The following is a 16,920-nucleotide window of genomic DNA, read 5'->3' as shown; positions in this document are numbered from 1 at the left end:
TGCCTATACAAGACGCCGTGTTATAATTTAATTTTTAAGATATAATTTATTTAAAAATTAAAAAGAACCATAAAAATGAAAAATGACAATGTATTTTATCCAGAGACGCGAATGTTTATTGATTATATTTCTAGTTTTTAATTTTTATCTCGCCGTTAGTGTTATTGGGTGGGAATACAAACAAAACAATTTCTAAGTTATACTCCATAGGGGACTAGCTATTCTAAGGTATAGTGCTGTCAGAAAGAAGAAACTATAATCGTTAATATAAAATAATTTTTATTCGATAGATATTTTTATTTCCTTACTAAAATAATCGTTTAATCACTCGAACTGACACTATCAAAGTTATCTTATTTTTTCTCAATGCGTTTATAAATTAACGAAATTATACAGTGAAATGGACGAACTGAAACTGTAAAATATTTTATTATTACCGTTCTTATAATTATAACGTTCATTAAACAAACTTTTAACAATGCAAATTGTATTTGTTTGTAACAAGACGAATTGTTTGTTGATTTTTATAAAATCAAAAAACTTTCTTTAATCAATAAGTTAAAATATGTTATTATTTTTGCATTTCTAACTAAATAATTATAATTTATTAGACACAATGACGGATAACATATGATTTTAAATTGTTTAAAAAAAATACTCGATCATACAATGACACCAAAATATTATTATGAATAATATTTTAATATTCGATTATTGACGTATATTTTAAATAATGTATATTAATCCAACTAAAGATGAGGTATAAAGGTTTTTAATATTTTTTAATATCTTATAAAAGAAAGAAATATCTATTATTCAAACGAAATTATATTATGTTATATATTGTGACAACGCAGTTTTATAAAAGCATATTATATTTTTTTAAATGTTATTTAAATAAAAGGAAATTCTTTTAATACAATTTTTATGAATAATTTCTAAAACCACAGTATAAAAGCAGTGATTTTTAGATATTATCAAAGTCTTGCAATATTATTACTCGCGAACATCGTGAATTTATGTTTGTTTTTAAAACGAAGAATATAATTTTTATTGTGTTATGTTCAAATACCGGACACTTTCAGCCACTTAAATTTTGTTCACTTTTCAGAGGTTTCTACTATTTACAGGGTTTAGTTTTTGGACAGGTAGTAGTTTGTTCCCGAAATAAACTTTCACCATTTTAAGGCGTCCGCTGTTTGGAAGTGTCCTTTAAGGGAGGAACTATGGAATCGAATATTGAACTCTGTATTATTACAATACGCTTATGCAGTCAAACTTATGTCGAATGTATTGTGATTTCTCTGAAACTATTTTATTATTATAATTCGTATATTTTATTCGTCGGATTTGTCTAGAAGTTATAGTCACCCACATCGTTGAAACGTGTAAACAATTTTACGGTCAACGAGTTTCGGACATGACATTGTACTCGGCGTACTCTAAAAAGGATAACCCTCCATTAATATTTGCGTATATATTAGTTTTATACACAGAACTATGCACAATGCACATGTTGTATATATATGTGTGGTATATGTGTGTATGTGTGTGAGGATGTTTGTTATAATATTATGTTAATTTATATAGTTATCGTGACCAGAAAAAAATGCATACTATAAAAATATTATTAAGTACCGGCCGATCAAAATAACCCAACCCGAAGAGATGGGACCTACTTAATACTTATACATTGCCGATCATCATTAATGCACACCATCTGCTTACATGTACGACTGCATCAAACTATCATGCATCGTTTTCGCATTAGCATATCAAACCATATTATATAAGGGTATAAAAAATAGTTAACTTCATATAATAAAAGGACTTTTTAGTTGTGATACAAAATTCTGGTTGAACTTGAAAATGTAATAATTTATCGCTATAATTCACATATAATATAAGTACGTACATAAAATTAGAAGAAACTGGCTTATTCAATTACATTATAAATTATAATCATACATTTTATGTATTATGTAATAAAAATTTATTACCTAATCGTGGTTACGACTTACGAATCATTCGTGTCTCGTATTCTAGAGTTGCTTAAACTTGTCGAGATATATACATTTTAAAATATACAAATACCTATATAATGTTTGAAAATTTAATATTTAAATATTTAAGCTGAAAAGCTGAAAATTAGTTAATAACTTACACTTTCTGGTACCTCTAATCTCTTTTCTCAGTTCTAATGCATTTACACAAATGGTATACTGTAAAGATTATAATCTTTCATAAGGTAAACGGATAATGCACAAACAACGTCTAACAAATAAATCAAACAATGTGGAACTGTCTTACCCAAAATTCTTAAATAAACTATCATAGTTATACACAAACAATGTGTGGCCATCAAAATGTATAACCTTAAAAACCATCAGTTTCTAAAAAATGACTCAGATAGTTGAAAATAATATAAATCGGTCTACCAATTCATGATCCCAATAAGATAAATACTTGTACGGTGCACAGGTGCAGATCGCCTTGTCAGGGGTGTATCTATATAATATTAATTTAGTAGCAATTATAGATTAAAGGAATAAGTTTTACTCCATAAACGTTACCGAGGACCCAAAACAACAATTACTCAGAATAGAGAAACTTTTTCATTTTTTTTTTTAATATTAAAGATTGGAGATTTAATTATAATAAAAAAATGAAAATAAAAAAAAAAAATTCAAAAGAAAACTACGAATTAATTAGATACCTCTCCATAAAAACATTGTATTTAAATAAATTTATTTTAAGTGAAATATTTATAACTATTGAAATATCGGACTCTTGGAAAAAATTAAACAAGGATAAATTAAAAATGTCATAAATACTACTAGGTCTTAAAGCTTTTCCTTGATTTTAGTTCTAGACGTTATTGATGAAAGTGATCTGTTATTTTTAATATATATTTCAACCTTACACGATAATAACATATAGATACTTATAGATTGGTTATATTCAAGTACACGCTTGAGATGTAGTAATTAATTATTATTACAGTCACAGCAGACATGACAGACACATTATTATTAATTCTAGAATAAATTATTATATGCGATTTTAATCGTAAAATGTGAATAGTTAAAAAAAAATCTTGTGGCTTACCCAGTACACAAATGTAAATATTACTTTTGCTGGACGAGGTATTTTGGTTTGATGGATTTTTTTTTTCTACAGGATGTTGATAGCCATGGTGACTATATTCGGCGTGTCTTGGCTTCCGCTGACCGCCATCAATCTGTTAAACGATTTCTACCTGCAGACGGCCACGTGGAAACATTACTACCTGTTCTTCTTCTCTGCTCATGCCGTGGCCATGAGTTCCACGTGCTATAATCCGTTCCTATACGCTTGGTTGAACGAGAACTTCCGGAAAGAGTTCAAACAGGTGTTGCCTTGCTGGCGCAACGGTTCCGGGTACGGTACAACCAGGTCTGACGAGGAAAAGAAGCGCCGAGAACGCGTTGATGGTTACAGGTCCGAACGGACGTGCAACGGCAACGACACGTGCCAGGAAACGTTGTTGCCAACGTCCATTGTTCTGCCGTCTGGTCGAACCACCGCCACCACAGATTGCACCGGACTCGATCTCGTGGTAAGTCGTATCTATTATTATAGTGAATTTCATACGATATACTATCTTACATAATATGACAACAATCCGTAATGTTTACGTGATGAGGTTGCCACACACACGAACAACCGTTGTATGATAAGTAGTCACTTGGCTTTTAAACAAGGTGAACACAAAAGCAGTTATAGGTAATAATTATTTATTAAAATAGTCAAAATATGTTTTAAGTGTTTCTATTAAGCAAAATATCACACCTGCCAGTTATAACGCTACGGTATACGGATGTTATTCATGCCCAAATTCCTCTGCTCTATGTCCTATGACGGTAATGTGGTAATGACGTAAGTCGTGTTTTTAAGAGCTAATATTTAATATGTGATATGGTTCACGTATTGCAATATTATTGCGTCGTCACACACGTCTGCTCTATTATAGTTGCATGTCCCCACATAGAATATTTACTCGTGGCATATATAATCACAATTCTATTAATGTTTAATTTGGTTTACGGTGTACATTCCGTTCTAATTATAATATAGTCATTACGATTAAAACCAAAAGTCAATATCAATATTAGGTTAGTCGAGAAATATAGGGCTTATTAAAACGTGAACATATTATAATCTCCAAACTAAGAAATAATTATACATACCCACAAATATATTTATGAAAGTATGATATTTTAATGTAAAAAGTAAATTTTTATAAAAGGTTTTAAATCTATTTTTCCACAGTACAGGTTGATACATAATAATTTAATTATTTTATGCATACCTTTCATTCATTGATATCTTTAAATGCATGCACATCATAGCTGTGACTATTTCTTTTTGAAATTATTTTTTCATTATTTAAAATATTTCTGAAGATTTCGATTTTTAATGATTATTTCTCAACTGACGAATGCATATATCATACACTCAATAACATAATATAGTGATTTGAATTCATAAACCTATACTTAATGCATAATAATGACAGTCTTTGTTAACCGTCTAAAACCATATTATTATAAATCTCCAATGATTAACGTTTACATTATACCTACCTATACAGTAGGTGGTATTCATATTAGTATATTACATACAGATATTCCAAATCACAAGATTTAAATAATATATGATTAAAATATGCTCCATACTTATTTAATACGATTATTAAAAAAAATTGTATTATAATATATAATATTATCCAGAATCTAATGTTTGATTTTTTAGTCTTATAATCTATAGACAATAAGTAATTAAAATAATATAATAGTTAAGAAAATGCATAGTAATATGGGTTAAAAATAAATTCTATACTAAGATTTAAAATAAAAGTATTTTTAAATTTTATTTTAATTGTCATGCCTATAAATAACTTAAAACAAGTTAAGCAACTCATGAAATAAAAATAATAATATAAATATTGTATAATCTACTGTTGGTGTTTATTTTGAAATACAACAAAATAATATCAAAAATTATTTGAAGTTTTATTTTATGGGTGAATATCAAATGTTGTAACAATTTGAACTAGAATTGCTCATAAAAAATTAATTTAGCTTTCGGGTAATTTTTTTTTTATTTATGGGTTGTACAGTTTGTAATGAATATTATATTAAATTTTCAAATCTCGTTATAAAAATAAAAGGTTTTAATATTTTTTCACATCAAAGTGATTTTTATGAATTTTGTAAAAATTTCTAAATTTAAATGCTTATCAATAAATATTGTGATTATTGAGATTCAATTTTTCCATATCCCTAAAAATGATAGACTGTGCATAAAAAGAGTTTTTCAGGCCGTACTTAGATATTTGAGAGAGAGAGAGAGAGAGAGAGATAGTGCAAAGTTTCACGAAATTATATTATCATCATAGTTTATTAAAATATATTACAAATTTATATTAAAAAAAATAAAACGAGATTTAAATTTCCTGAATTTGTATAATTATAGTTGTGTTCATGTTTCTAATATTATTATTTAGTTGGTACATAAACTGTAATTTAATTTAATTAAATTAGCTATAGGTATGATATTAATATTTACGGATTTGTACACGTTCTGTGAAAAACTATCTTACTCGTTTATTTATTTAATTTGAAGTTTTAGTCATATTTTATGATTATGATGAACTCTTATAATTACAAAATTGTGTATAATGAGTTTCAATAAATGTTTATTTCATAGAAACTGGTCCATAAAAAAACTAAATATATTTACAAAACAATGGTTCAAATTTATCTTCTAGACAGTTTTTACTGTCAACTTGTCTATAGCCATGTTATTAAACTGTGGCCCATTTACTAGTAGGAAATTTTCACCAGAGCTTTACAACATATTGACTGGCCATCGTAAGACCACCACTGTTTTTTTTTACTAATGACGATCAATTTATTTCATTTCGTTGACACCTAGTTTATTAGCACATATTACACATTGAATTGACTTTAAAATACCTCTTACAATAAATTCAACAAAGCGATTGAATATAATCACATCTTTTATGTATCTATCTATTATTTTCGTAAACATATAAAAGTTCTTGAGTTTTTCTTCATCAGTAAAAATGTTAATACATTTAACGATCCAACGTTTAATAAAACAGAAATATGCCATTATTGTCTTGTAATTTTTTAATTTTTGTTTAAGTAAGCACTTGAAAAATTAGTTATTGTTTCATTATTTGCAGCCCTTATTAGATGTATGATTTAAATTTTTAATAATTTTTTAAGCTATTTCAAAGCTGAAATATTTTTTAGTAAATTAAAAATTTGATTAACACTTGTATCAAAAAAGTCATACAACGCACATTTTTAAATATGACTAATATATACAAATACTTTATTAGTTATATTCATAATATTAAAGATCGAAAAAATTATAAATTGTATTTGCTACCTTAATAAACACAATTAAGAAAAAAAATAACAACATGATTATTTTATTCGTGTAATCTAATAGATGATTTATTACCAAATACTAATCGAGGAGCTTTTGATCGATCTGAGGAAAATTTAAACAACCCTAATGAAATGTTTTATTTTTTTTTTTATTAATGGCCGACATCAAGCAATTAAAACTAATGAATAGATAATAAATCTTTTATTATTATTATTAATATCATTTTTAAAAGTCCGTACACACACTTATGACAATATACTGATCAGACTAACACAATGTTTATTCCTTAGTAAATAAAAAAAATGTCTTTACGCGATTCCAATAAATCATCACTTCCAATCCTCATAAACAACATACTTGTTAATATAATATTCAAATTAAAACCTACGTAAAAAGCTAAAAATAACATTGATGTAAAATATTCAATTTCTTTAATCTAAATCTTAGTGAAAACGTCAACATATTATGCGTTTTCGCAAAGTTCTAACCAAAAAGTATTTGTTGTAAAATGATGCTAAAATTACATCAACCACAAATTTATATTAAAATGTTGCGACCGACTTTGTGATGTTGATCGTTTTAATCTAAGATCAAAACTTTTTCATTTATAGTTATAACCAAAATAAATTGATTTCGAGTAAAAACTAAAAAAACGCCATCATGTGAAAGAGACAAGGTTTTTTTTTTACCCTGTATGTGTACACGTCTGGAAAAAAAGGTCAAACGCACATTGACATTTATATATTATTAGTATTATTACATACTCTACAGTCTACACAGCTACAGCGTAGCAGAAGTCACAGCAAAAGACACTCGTTTCCAAAAAAAACTTGTAGGTATATATATATATATAATTACTAGCTCGGTATTTTTGTTTTCATTTCTTTGGAATCACATTAAATCCATGTCGCGCCTTGTCAGTTTCAATGACATGACACGTATTAACTTTTTTTATACACACAGCACATTATAAAACTCTCAACTCTGTGGCTACCTTGACGTGTATAATATTATATATATACATATTACTTAATTTATACGTTTTATTCGTTATACGCCAATTTCTATATTATATTTGGACACGAGAGCTCATGAATACGAAACCCATAATAACCATGTCACACTGAAAAACGAAAATAATATATTATTTACATTACCAAATATCTGTCTTTTATATTATTATACTTTGGCATCTGTAGGTACAATGATATTATGTTTTTACATGTCGCTCTCGTTATAAATATTTAGTTGATTTTATTTCATGAAATTTCTAACGGCTCTACAATATATAATATTTCCCCGCTAACGTAAAACTGATATAACAATTTATGACGCAAAAGCTTTAAATAGAATTTCTGTTCAAATATTAAATTTCTTCTTTTGCAACTATATATTTTATACATTTGATCCTAGGACCATTTTATTTTATATATGTAAAAAAAAACTCCTGTATCCATTGAAGTATTTTAAGTTGTAGCGATACGACTCGGAACAAATTTATTCCACAGCGATTTTTCTCGTCTTCTGGGAATTTATTACTCTACTATGTGTAAACCTCAAAGGAGCTATTCATTTTTCTCGAGTAAATCATATTTTTGAGATAACTAAATCATAATAAAATGTAATTTTTATACTTGTATTTGGAGAGCAGGAGCTATACGTATACATTAAATATATTTTTTATAAGTCATCTAAATGTAAACATATTTTCAGAAGTTACATTTTTTTCACAGTATTTCCTAATTATTTATGTAGTTTACCAAATTAATATACGTACGAAGGACCTTTTTTTGTTAATACCATTATTTTTTAATTTATATTTCTATAGTCGTAAGAACGATACGCATTTGTTTATAATATTTACTATTTGGTAACGTCTAACGATAGTGACTCTTCTGAATACATATATTAATAATTTATAATTATTTGCAAATAATGTATAATCTATTTGAGCGTAAACCCCATTATATGAATAATTTTTTATATATTTTTATAATTGCTTGGTATATAAATTATATAAAATAATTTCAATAGGAACCCAATTAGCATAGTACAGGAAGAATTAACATAGTTATTATAGTTTATATGCATATATATATATGTGTATAAACTATATCATATCGTTTTTAGTTTTTTTTTTTACCAAATTAAATCACTTGTTACTGTATTTTTTCAGTAAAAAATTAAACAATACAAAATCGCGAAAAATTGCAATGCGTGATGGATAATCGTGATAAAACATTATTTATGAAGGAATAATAAATAATTCATCTTAATCTCATAAAAAATATAAATTTATCATCGTAATACAAATGCAAGTAAGAAGAGCTTACGAACGGCAAACCGTGAATTATTGCTAAACCGCCAAGAAGGTAAAAAAGGATGGTATATAAATGCATAGGCACTCTTAAATTCTCAAGCACGATTAAAAAAATAAAAAATAAATTAGATAGATTAAAAAACAACAATAAACTTGCAGATTACAAGCGAATAAAAAATGTGTGGTTAGAAGTTATAGTAGGTAGTTAATTAAAAAGTAATGTATGATTGGTTACGAAGTTGAAAACCATAATGCGCGCTCTACTATATATCTACCGGATCATCGCAGTATGGTAAAATAAAAATAAATAAAATAACAATATTTGTAAACTAACTGAATTTTAATACTGTTTTTTATGAGCATAATTTTCTGAAGTATCTATACGGCTGTACGGTACGGTCGTTCTTTACACCGGAAAATGGACTTTATCATACACTGACCCGTTATATTTGTCACACAATAGTTTTAATTGCATTATTATTATAATGAATATTACAAGATAGACAAGTTAATACGGATAAGACGTTTCGTTAATAATATTTTTTGTACAATTTAGTTATGTTAATTTTGCAAAATATTTTACTGCTGTACAATATACATATTGCATACATACTAAGATATTATGTGCTAGCTTTATTGACTGATAGTAAAACACGATAACCCTCTTTATACATTATTGTTACACGAATTAGATACTATTTCAATAATATGTATAATTTGTATAAGAGGAGGGCCAAGTCAGTTTTGATAGGTCGTGTTAAACCCTACATTATTTTCAGCTGACCTTCGAAGAAATAGGTTTATATTTTATTCATCACTATATTTCGTTAGTGTAAAAATGTAAATATTTCATAAAAAACAAATATAGATTACTAAATAAATATTAAAGTACTATTCGGCAAAGACATAACTTTCAACAGCTCGCTGATGAACACATATTTTATTGTCCCAAATATTAATATTAAATATTTATTCGTAAAATCGATGTATCATATCTGTACGTACTTTGTATTATATTTCAAAAACATAATTTGTACAGCGAACATTGGAAAAAATCAGTACTATCATAATTACAACGTCATAAACTTATAATAACGCTGCCAGTTTTATTATGGCAGTACGCTAATTTATTTTTACTACACTTCACGATGTCGAGTAATATATTTTTGAAATTAATGAAAAAAATCTAAAATCCTGCAGACCATTTTATTATAGGTATTTATAATTTTACGTTTGCCACCGTCACCATCGACCATCCTAATACGTCAGTGCTTTCGATGTCGAGAAAAAAAATACGTTTAATAAGCATCACTTAAATGTTATTATTTTCGTATATATTAAGTATCTCTCCCCAATTGTCGTTCTTTCGACACGCTCCATACAGAAAACTATAATAAAATAGTGTACAATGTGTCTGTCGTCGAAAAAGTGTATTACATTAGCGAGGATCAAATATCGTGCACTGACTGAAAGGGACAATATCACATTATCAAACACGGCGAAGATGCGCATAATATGATATTAATTTAATTAATCGTCTCGCGCATTATCATATACTAATAATATGTGATCCTTACTACGGATCAAGGATTTTCAAATTTTCTAGACACACCGTATATATAATGTATACCGTATGCCCTATGATAATTATTATTTATAAGTTATAACACCTAAACACGACAAACGTGCACGATTTTCACGTATAACTTATACGAAAACTTTCCACGCCACGTGTGGTCGCGCGTATAGTTGTCGATCGTCACCCACGTTTTGTTGCTTTAAATTTCAAACATAGTTTAGATCCCATAAATGAAATCGGTAAAATGTTAAAATGTTCAGTTAAATAGCCCCGCCTTGATAGATCACCTGCACAATACTCAACAATATTCAGTATTACTACAAATGGTTTCCGTTGGTCTGAGCCAAGTGAAAATAAACATTTTGTTGAACGATCGTATTGAATTTTATAGCTAAATACATTACACAAAAAAAACGAACGTGTGGCCGAAATGAAAAAAAAAATTATATGAATTTTAAAAAGCTTAACAATTCTAAACCGAAAGAAAAATTTACGAGCCTTTAAAAAGTAATCTGCTTCGTTTTTATGTAAAATAACGCTAAAAGGTTTTTGTTTTATGTTTTTGATTTGATCTTTATGGTAGGATCGCTTTTTAACGTGCCTATAAAACTTTCTAAATATTTTATATAAAAATCACCTACGGGTCATTAAAATAAACTTCTCGCCAAAAATAATAATTTTGTATTATCTTTAGATCGTTCATTTTTTTTTTTTTTAGAAAATTATAAAATGTAAGTTAATTTTATATTTACTCGTATAACAGTATCAAATCAAATATTTAAGTAAATGAAATTAACAAAAATTGTATAAGTTTAAATTTATTTAAATGTATTTATTAATTAATGAAAAGTCTAGTGTTATTTTTTGGTTCTTGTTTTACGGTACAATATAAAACGTCAAATAAAATTCTATTAACCAAAAAACACTTCAATCGTCATTGTTATTTAAATAAAAAAAAAAGCAAAATTACTATACATCAACGAGAAAAGTTAATTATTATTCGTAGTTACTTTTACATTTTTTGCCCACTAAACAAGATGGACTGAAAAATATAAACGATAATCTTTTTTTTTCAGTACAGAAGGTATTTCAATATTTGCTTTTAATATTGATTGTAAATTATATTAATTTTGTTGATATATTTATCCAAATCACGACTGTACAAACACTTTTTCAAAGATATTTTTTCGATAAAAAGTATACGATGAAATCAGCGTTTTTATATTATTATTTTTATGAATAAATATGTCGTGCTCTTTTAAAATTACCATTTGCCATACGATAATAACAATAATAATAATAATAATCTTTAAAATACCGGAAATCGTATTTATTTAACTGAAATTAAACTTTTGATAAATATAAAAATGTATTTTAAACATCATAATAATATTTTACGTATTTAAACATAAATTATTATTACTAATTCTAAATTTATGTTGATTATCAAATAATCCATAGGCTATCGAACTCAATAGACTTAATGGCTGTTTCATGAACATGAGTATTGATTATTAATAAGAGGTGTTAATATTGTTTTTTTTTTTTACAAATTCCAATTGTTAAATTACGTCATTATACAGAAATAAAAATATAAAAATGTACCTCTTTTTATATCTATTTCCTCGTTATTTATATATAAATTATTTTTTTTTTAATCGCGCACTAAAGTCAACTAAAAATTTTTAATTCAATATGGTCCTTGTACAAGCTTAATTTACGAGATAGCTGAACTTTGGAATATCCGAAGACAATAGAAAAAAAGTTTTCTTTTTTAAGAAGGGATGGCTGTTTGATTGATCTCGGTCCGGGGTTAGGTCGATGATCCGATGGGGTTGGATTGACAAATCTCTGGAGCCACGAAGGGGTCATTTCAGGTACTTAAAAATATGTTCTGATATACACGTATAAACACACTACATTATGTTGACGCCCTATTGCCTTCGACCGGTAGCATTTATATATTATATGTATATGTTATATATATATGTGTATATTTTTCTTCTTTTTTTTTTTTGAAATTCCAACGCGGAGTACTATACTTACCTACTAATTACAAATGACTAATACATGCTCAGGTACTCCAGTAATTTACAAACACGCAAATCGCGAATAAAGTGCGTATTTTAGCGCCGTGCAAGGTGATTAACTGCTGCTCACGGTTAAACGACATAATATATTATACAATAAAGAAGTACCGTGGATGGTACTATAAAATCGATGAGGCTTTAGATGAGTAGCTACAGTGTGGGCATTCGAGTATGTACATTATCACTGAACTCAGGGGCGGACCCAGACCAAGATAACAGGGGGGGATTTTTAAAGGGCACACATTAATTTTGATAAAGTATTTATTTAGGTACATACATATGTTACTTTCCACAGTCTCGTACAGAACAAAAAAAAATATTTTTAATAGTAGATAATTGTAATAAAAAAATATATATCACTATAATTTTGTTGCCCTTGAAGTATAATTATGTCAAAAACTAAAATCAGGGAATTTAAACTATTTTTTTTTTTTTTGAGAGAACGGAGGGGGAGCGATCGCCCCAATCGCCCCCTTCTGGATCCGCCACTGACTGAACTGAGAGTGTGGACATTTGTTTTGTCGACGAGTTTTGTTTGTGGCAGAATGCTTTTAACACGTAACGCCTGTTCGATCTCCTCGAATTTTCTTGTGTATAAACCAAAGTATTATAGTATTTGTAGTTGAAGTACCGTACGCGGAAGTGCACATATAGTCGTATACGTACATATTATAGTGGTAGATATCCGTGCAAAACGTCCAAGTTGGATTTGTAGCAGAAATCGGAATGACCGATGGTTTTTCAAATTATTATCAAAGTGTAAAAGTAATTTCTTATTATTCAATTTATTACAATATTATACACTACTTAAAATATAATATATGTATCACGTGGATTAGTCATTTATACAGAACGTCCCATATACGTTTGAATCGCCTATTGTTTTTTTTATTTATTTGGGAATCATTTTTTTTTTTTTTATCATTTTCGATAACTGCAATTGCTATTTCAACTAGATATTAAACAGTTAATTTTTTCAACGAAGTGTTTGTATTTTTTGTTCACTAATTTTATTGCACATATTTTTCTATAAACTCCTCAGTTCAAAAAATTGAATAACGCAATCAAATTTTGAATAAATATAATTTTGATTTGCTTCCACCGAATAAAATCGACGAGGTGAGGTCTCATGATCTTGTAGACTTTTATCGATCACCACTTTAAATGGAGATAATTCTTTTTGAAAACCATAAGTTATCAGTTAATCACGTTCAACAACACATCTTCCTTGGTAGTGAGCCGGAGCAACTCATGTTTACATAATATCGTATAAACAAAAAATACAAATAAAGGGTGAAGTTTGGAGTAAAGTGGAAAAGTGGTGAAAGTAAAGAGTCTTACTATAACTAACTAATACATATTTTATTATTTTATTATTATAATAGTAACTCAAAGAAAATAAATGCAAATAAGTATACTCGTTAGTTATACTAAAAATAAATAATTCAATATACGTAGAATATTATTCTAATTCGATCATGGCAACCGTTAGTTCTCATTGTGCGCATATAAATTCTACCAATTTTTAAGTAGTTGATTTTAGGGTAAGGTTTATAACATATAAATACTTTTGAAAAAAAACCATACATTTGAAATTCTTTTATACATAATAATATATTATTGATAATGTACAAAAACATGTAAATACATTTTTCAACTGTGATTCTGTAGTTGGAAAAATATAGTATTGCACTTCATACGCTTCACTGGAACGGAACGTTATTCTTACAATTTGCATTACGATAATAATCCACACGATATAGTAACAAAAAATCAAACATTTGAGCTATAAAAAATAAAAATGATAATCCGTAATAATGAATGTGTAAATAATTATGTCTTTAATGTGAGTAGAAAAATATGTCAATTTAAAATCATATTTAGTCTTAAATAAACATATGGAAACTATTATCAAATCGGTCAAACATAATATGGTAGAGTGAAAGTTTGTTTTTAATAATTAAAAATAAGTACAAGAAGGATTCACACATTTTTTACATAGCTAATCATCGTTTTAGAATTTTCATTTGACCACATACCTACACGAATTTGAATACTTAAACTGCCCAAAAATGTATAAAAAAATAAATGAATAAACCGTTTTACGAGAATGTGATCGCATATACCACATTGTATAAAAATGGACTTTCGTTTTATCGATCCTAATATATCTGTATATAATATTATGTGTTTTTTATTACACCAGTTATGCTAGTTATATACAATTTACTATTGCGGGTATTTGTTTAATTTTTTTACTACACTGTAAATGTAAGTATAGAAATGGTGTAATATATATATAAAAATAAAAAAAATCGTATATGATACGTAAAATAAAAATAAGCGTTTTTAATAAAAATATTATGTTATAATATAGGAACTGAAAAAGTTACACATATAATATGACTCTAATGATTTTCTAGATTCAATTTACATCACATAGTCTGAATTCATGAATTGAAATTTATTTAAATTTTGTCGAAAACTACTATTCAAACTACTAAGTAATAAGTATTCTAAGTATCCGCAGGTTGTCAAACCAAATCGCCTAAAATAATATCTTAACTTAAAAAAGTCAACTATTACGTCTTACTTAAGAATTACAAAATCGAAAAATTTTGATCACGTAATACTGAACACACAATCAACAAATATACTTCGCGAATTGAATAATCACGTCCAATGGGTACTCAATACAACATATCCATATCATATGTATCATATTTTGTGTCTTGGTAATTATGTGAATAACTTCAATCAGTTTGTTTCATACGTCTAAATATATATACATATTATTATATTAAGTATCTATACACATTATAAAATAGAATTCAATCTTTAATTTTTTTGACAATAGGTAATTTAGATGATTTCATTTAAAAGAGCGCGATGACACTACTTACTTGATTATTTATATATATATATATAAATATACATATTCTTCTTCAAAGTGGCTAACTATATGGCATTGTGATTCGAATAATTTACTTGTATGTGGTTAACGAAATTTAAGATCAATTGTATTTCAAACCACTACAACTTTGAGATTTTAATATATATATAACGTTCATAATAATATAAACTAAGAAAAAAATGCGTTGTAATTTAATTTAATTAGAATTGACTACAATATTATTTGCGTTAAATTTAAACTAGCATATTTTGAAAGATATTGGTATAAAAATTAATAATACTAATAACAATAATGCACTTTACTAATTCAATACTATTTTGAAATAATCAGCAGTTTATATTTTAATAAGTTTTCTTTTAATTTTCCGACTAGTCGATAAGGCCAATAATATACGCAACACGGTGAAAAATAATTACAGACAAATTTTACACCTCTATATTATATTATGACTCATGAAAATATTATAAAATTCTGCACCGTTTGTATATTAAATTTCTTCAAATTAATGGTCAAAATAATCATACAAATAATTTATTTATTATTTCATTATATTTTGACATAAATGTAAAGTAGCATTTGTTTCCATTGACGTAGCTATGTAATACTATATTAATGTATTTGTAAGTATATTATCTTCAGTCAGATATTAATCATTAATCATTGTAATACTCTTGGTAGTAAAATTATTATAATATTTAGAACGATACTAAAATATTAATAAGATAATAAAATTATAATTTATAGAGTATTTGTAATTTTAATAATCAGATTATGTTATTAAAATATAATATGTTCTAGTTGAAATTTATAAAATATTAAAAATACTCCTGTAATATAAATACGAACTAATGTTTTAATCCTAAAGTTTATAATATAACTTTAAGTTATCGAAACCAAACAATAAAAATAAAATAATTGAAACAAGAATCTCCGGTATTTTTTTACGATTGGGTTGATTTTATGAGTTGTCGTATTGTCATAATCGACACCGCAATATTCTAAGAGTCGAAAATATCAATTTCTTGGAAAATCTGATTTAAATTTATCGAAAATATTGGTGATTAATTTAACTTGTACAACAGTCACAAATTCGTACTATCGTGTATACACAATATTGTTAGGCTCATGCTGATAAATTACAAAGAGCTTAGGAAATAATTTATAATTTACATATTACTATTTTATTCACAATATTATGCGATTTACCGTACATTTTTGTAATCAATAAATACCATAACCCTTCCAAACAATGCCGTTGACGATTTACTCGTATAATAATAACAATATCATCGTTTACAAACGCGCTTAAATATCAATTAGTTGATTTATATTACACTATACTATACATTATAATATACCGGTATCATTATATAATGCGCGTATTAATGGAATCGATATTTACTTTTTTTTTTTTGATTCCCGGTACCTACGTGACCGACAAACTGCAATATTATTAGTAGTCTAAACAAAACATGCTACGAGCCCGATGCTAAACCCCGACTCATGACGGATGATTCGTTCCAATAAAACATAATTTAATATAATTGAATAT

At 26.8% G+C, this 16,920-nt stretch overlaps 1 protein-coding gene across 2 annotated transcripts in view; it reads left to right on the top strand.

Moving 5' to 3' along the window:
- The window catches only part of LOC113548677 (neuropeptide Y receptor type 2-like), a 171,673-nt gene that overhangs the window by 119,810 nt on the left and 34,943 nt on the right, over positions 1-16,920 (top strand). For both annotated transcript variants that reach the window (XM_026949683.1, XM_026949682.1), the window contains one exon: positions 3,181-3,598. In XM_026949683.1, coding sequence (XP_026805484.1) covers positions 3,181-3,598 — 418 coding nt within the window. The remainder of the gene's footprint in view (positions 1-3,180; positions 3,599-16,920) is intronic.

The sequence above is a fragment of the Rhopalosiphum maidis genome, chromosome 4, assembly GCF_003676215.2.
Source record: "Rhopalosiphum maidis isolate BTI-1 chromosome 4, ASM367621v3, whole genome shotgun sequence".
Classification (NCBI taxonomy): Eukaryota; Metazoa; Arthropoda; class Insecta; order Hemiptera; family Aphididae; genus Rhopalosiphum; species Rhopalosiphum maidis.
Note: the sequence above shows the minus strand (reverse complement) of the source record. Positions and strands in the feature narration are given on the sequence as shown.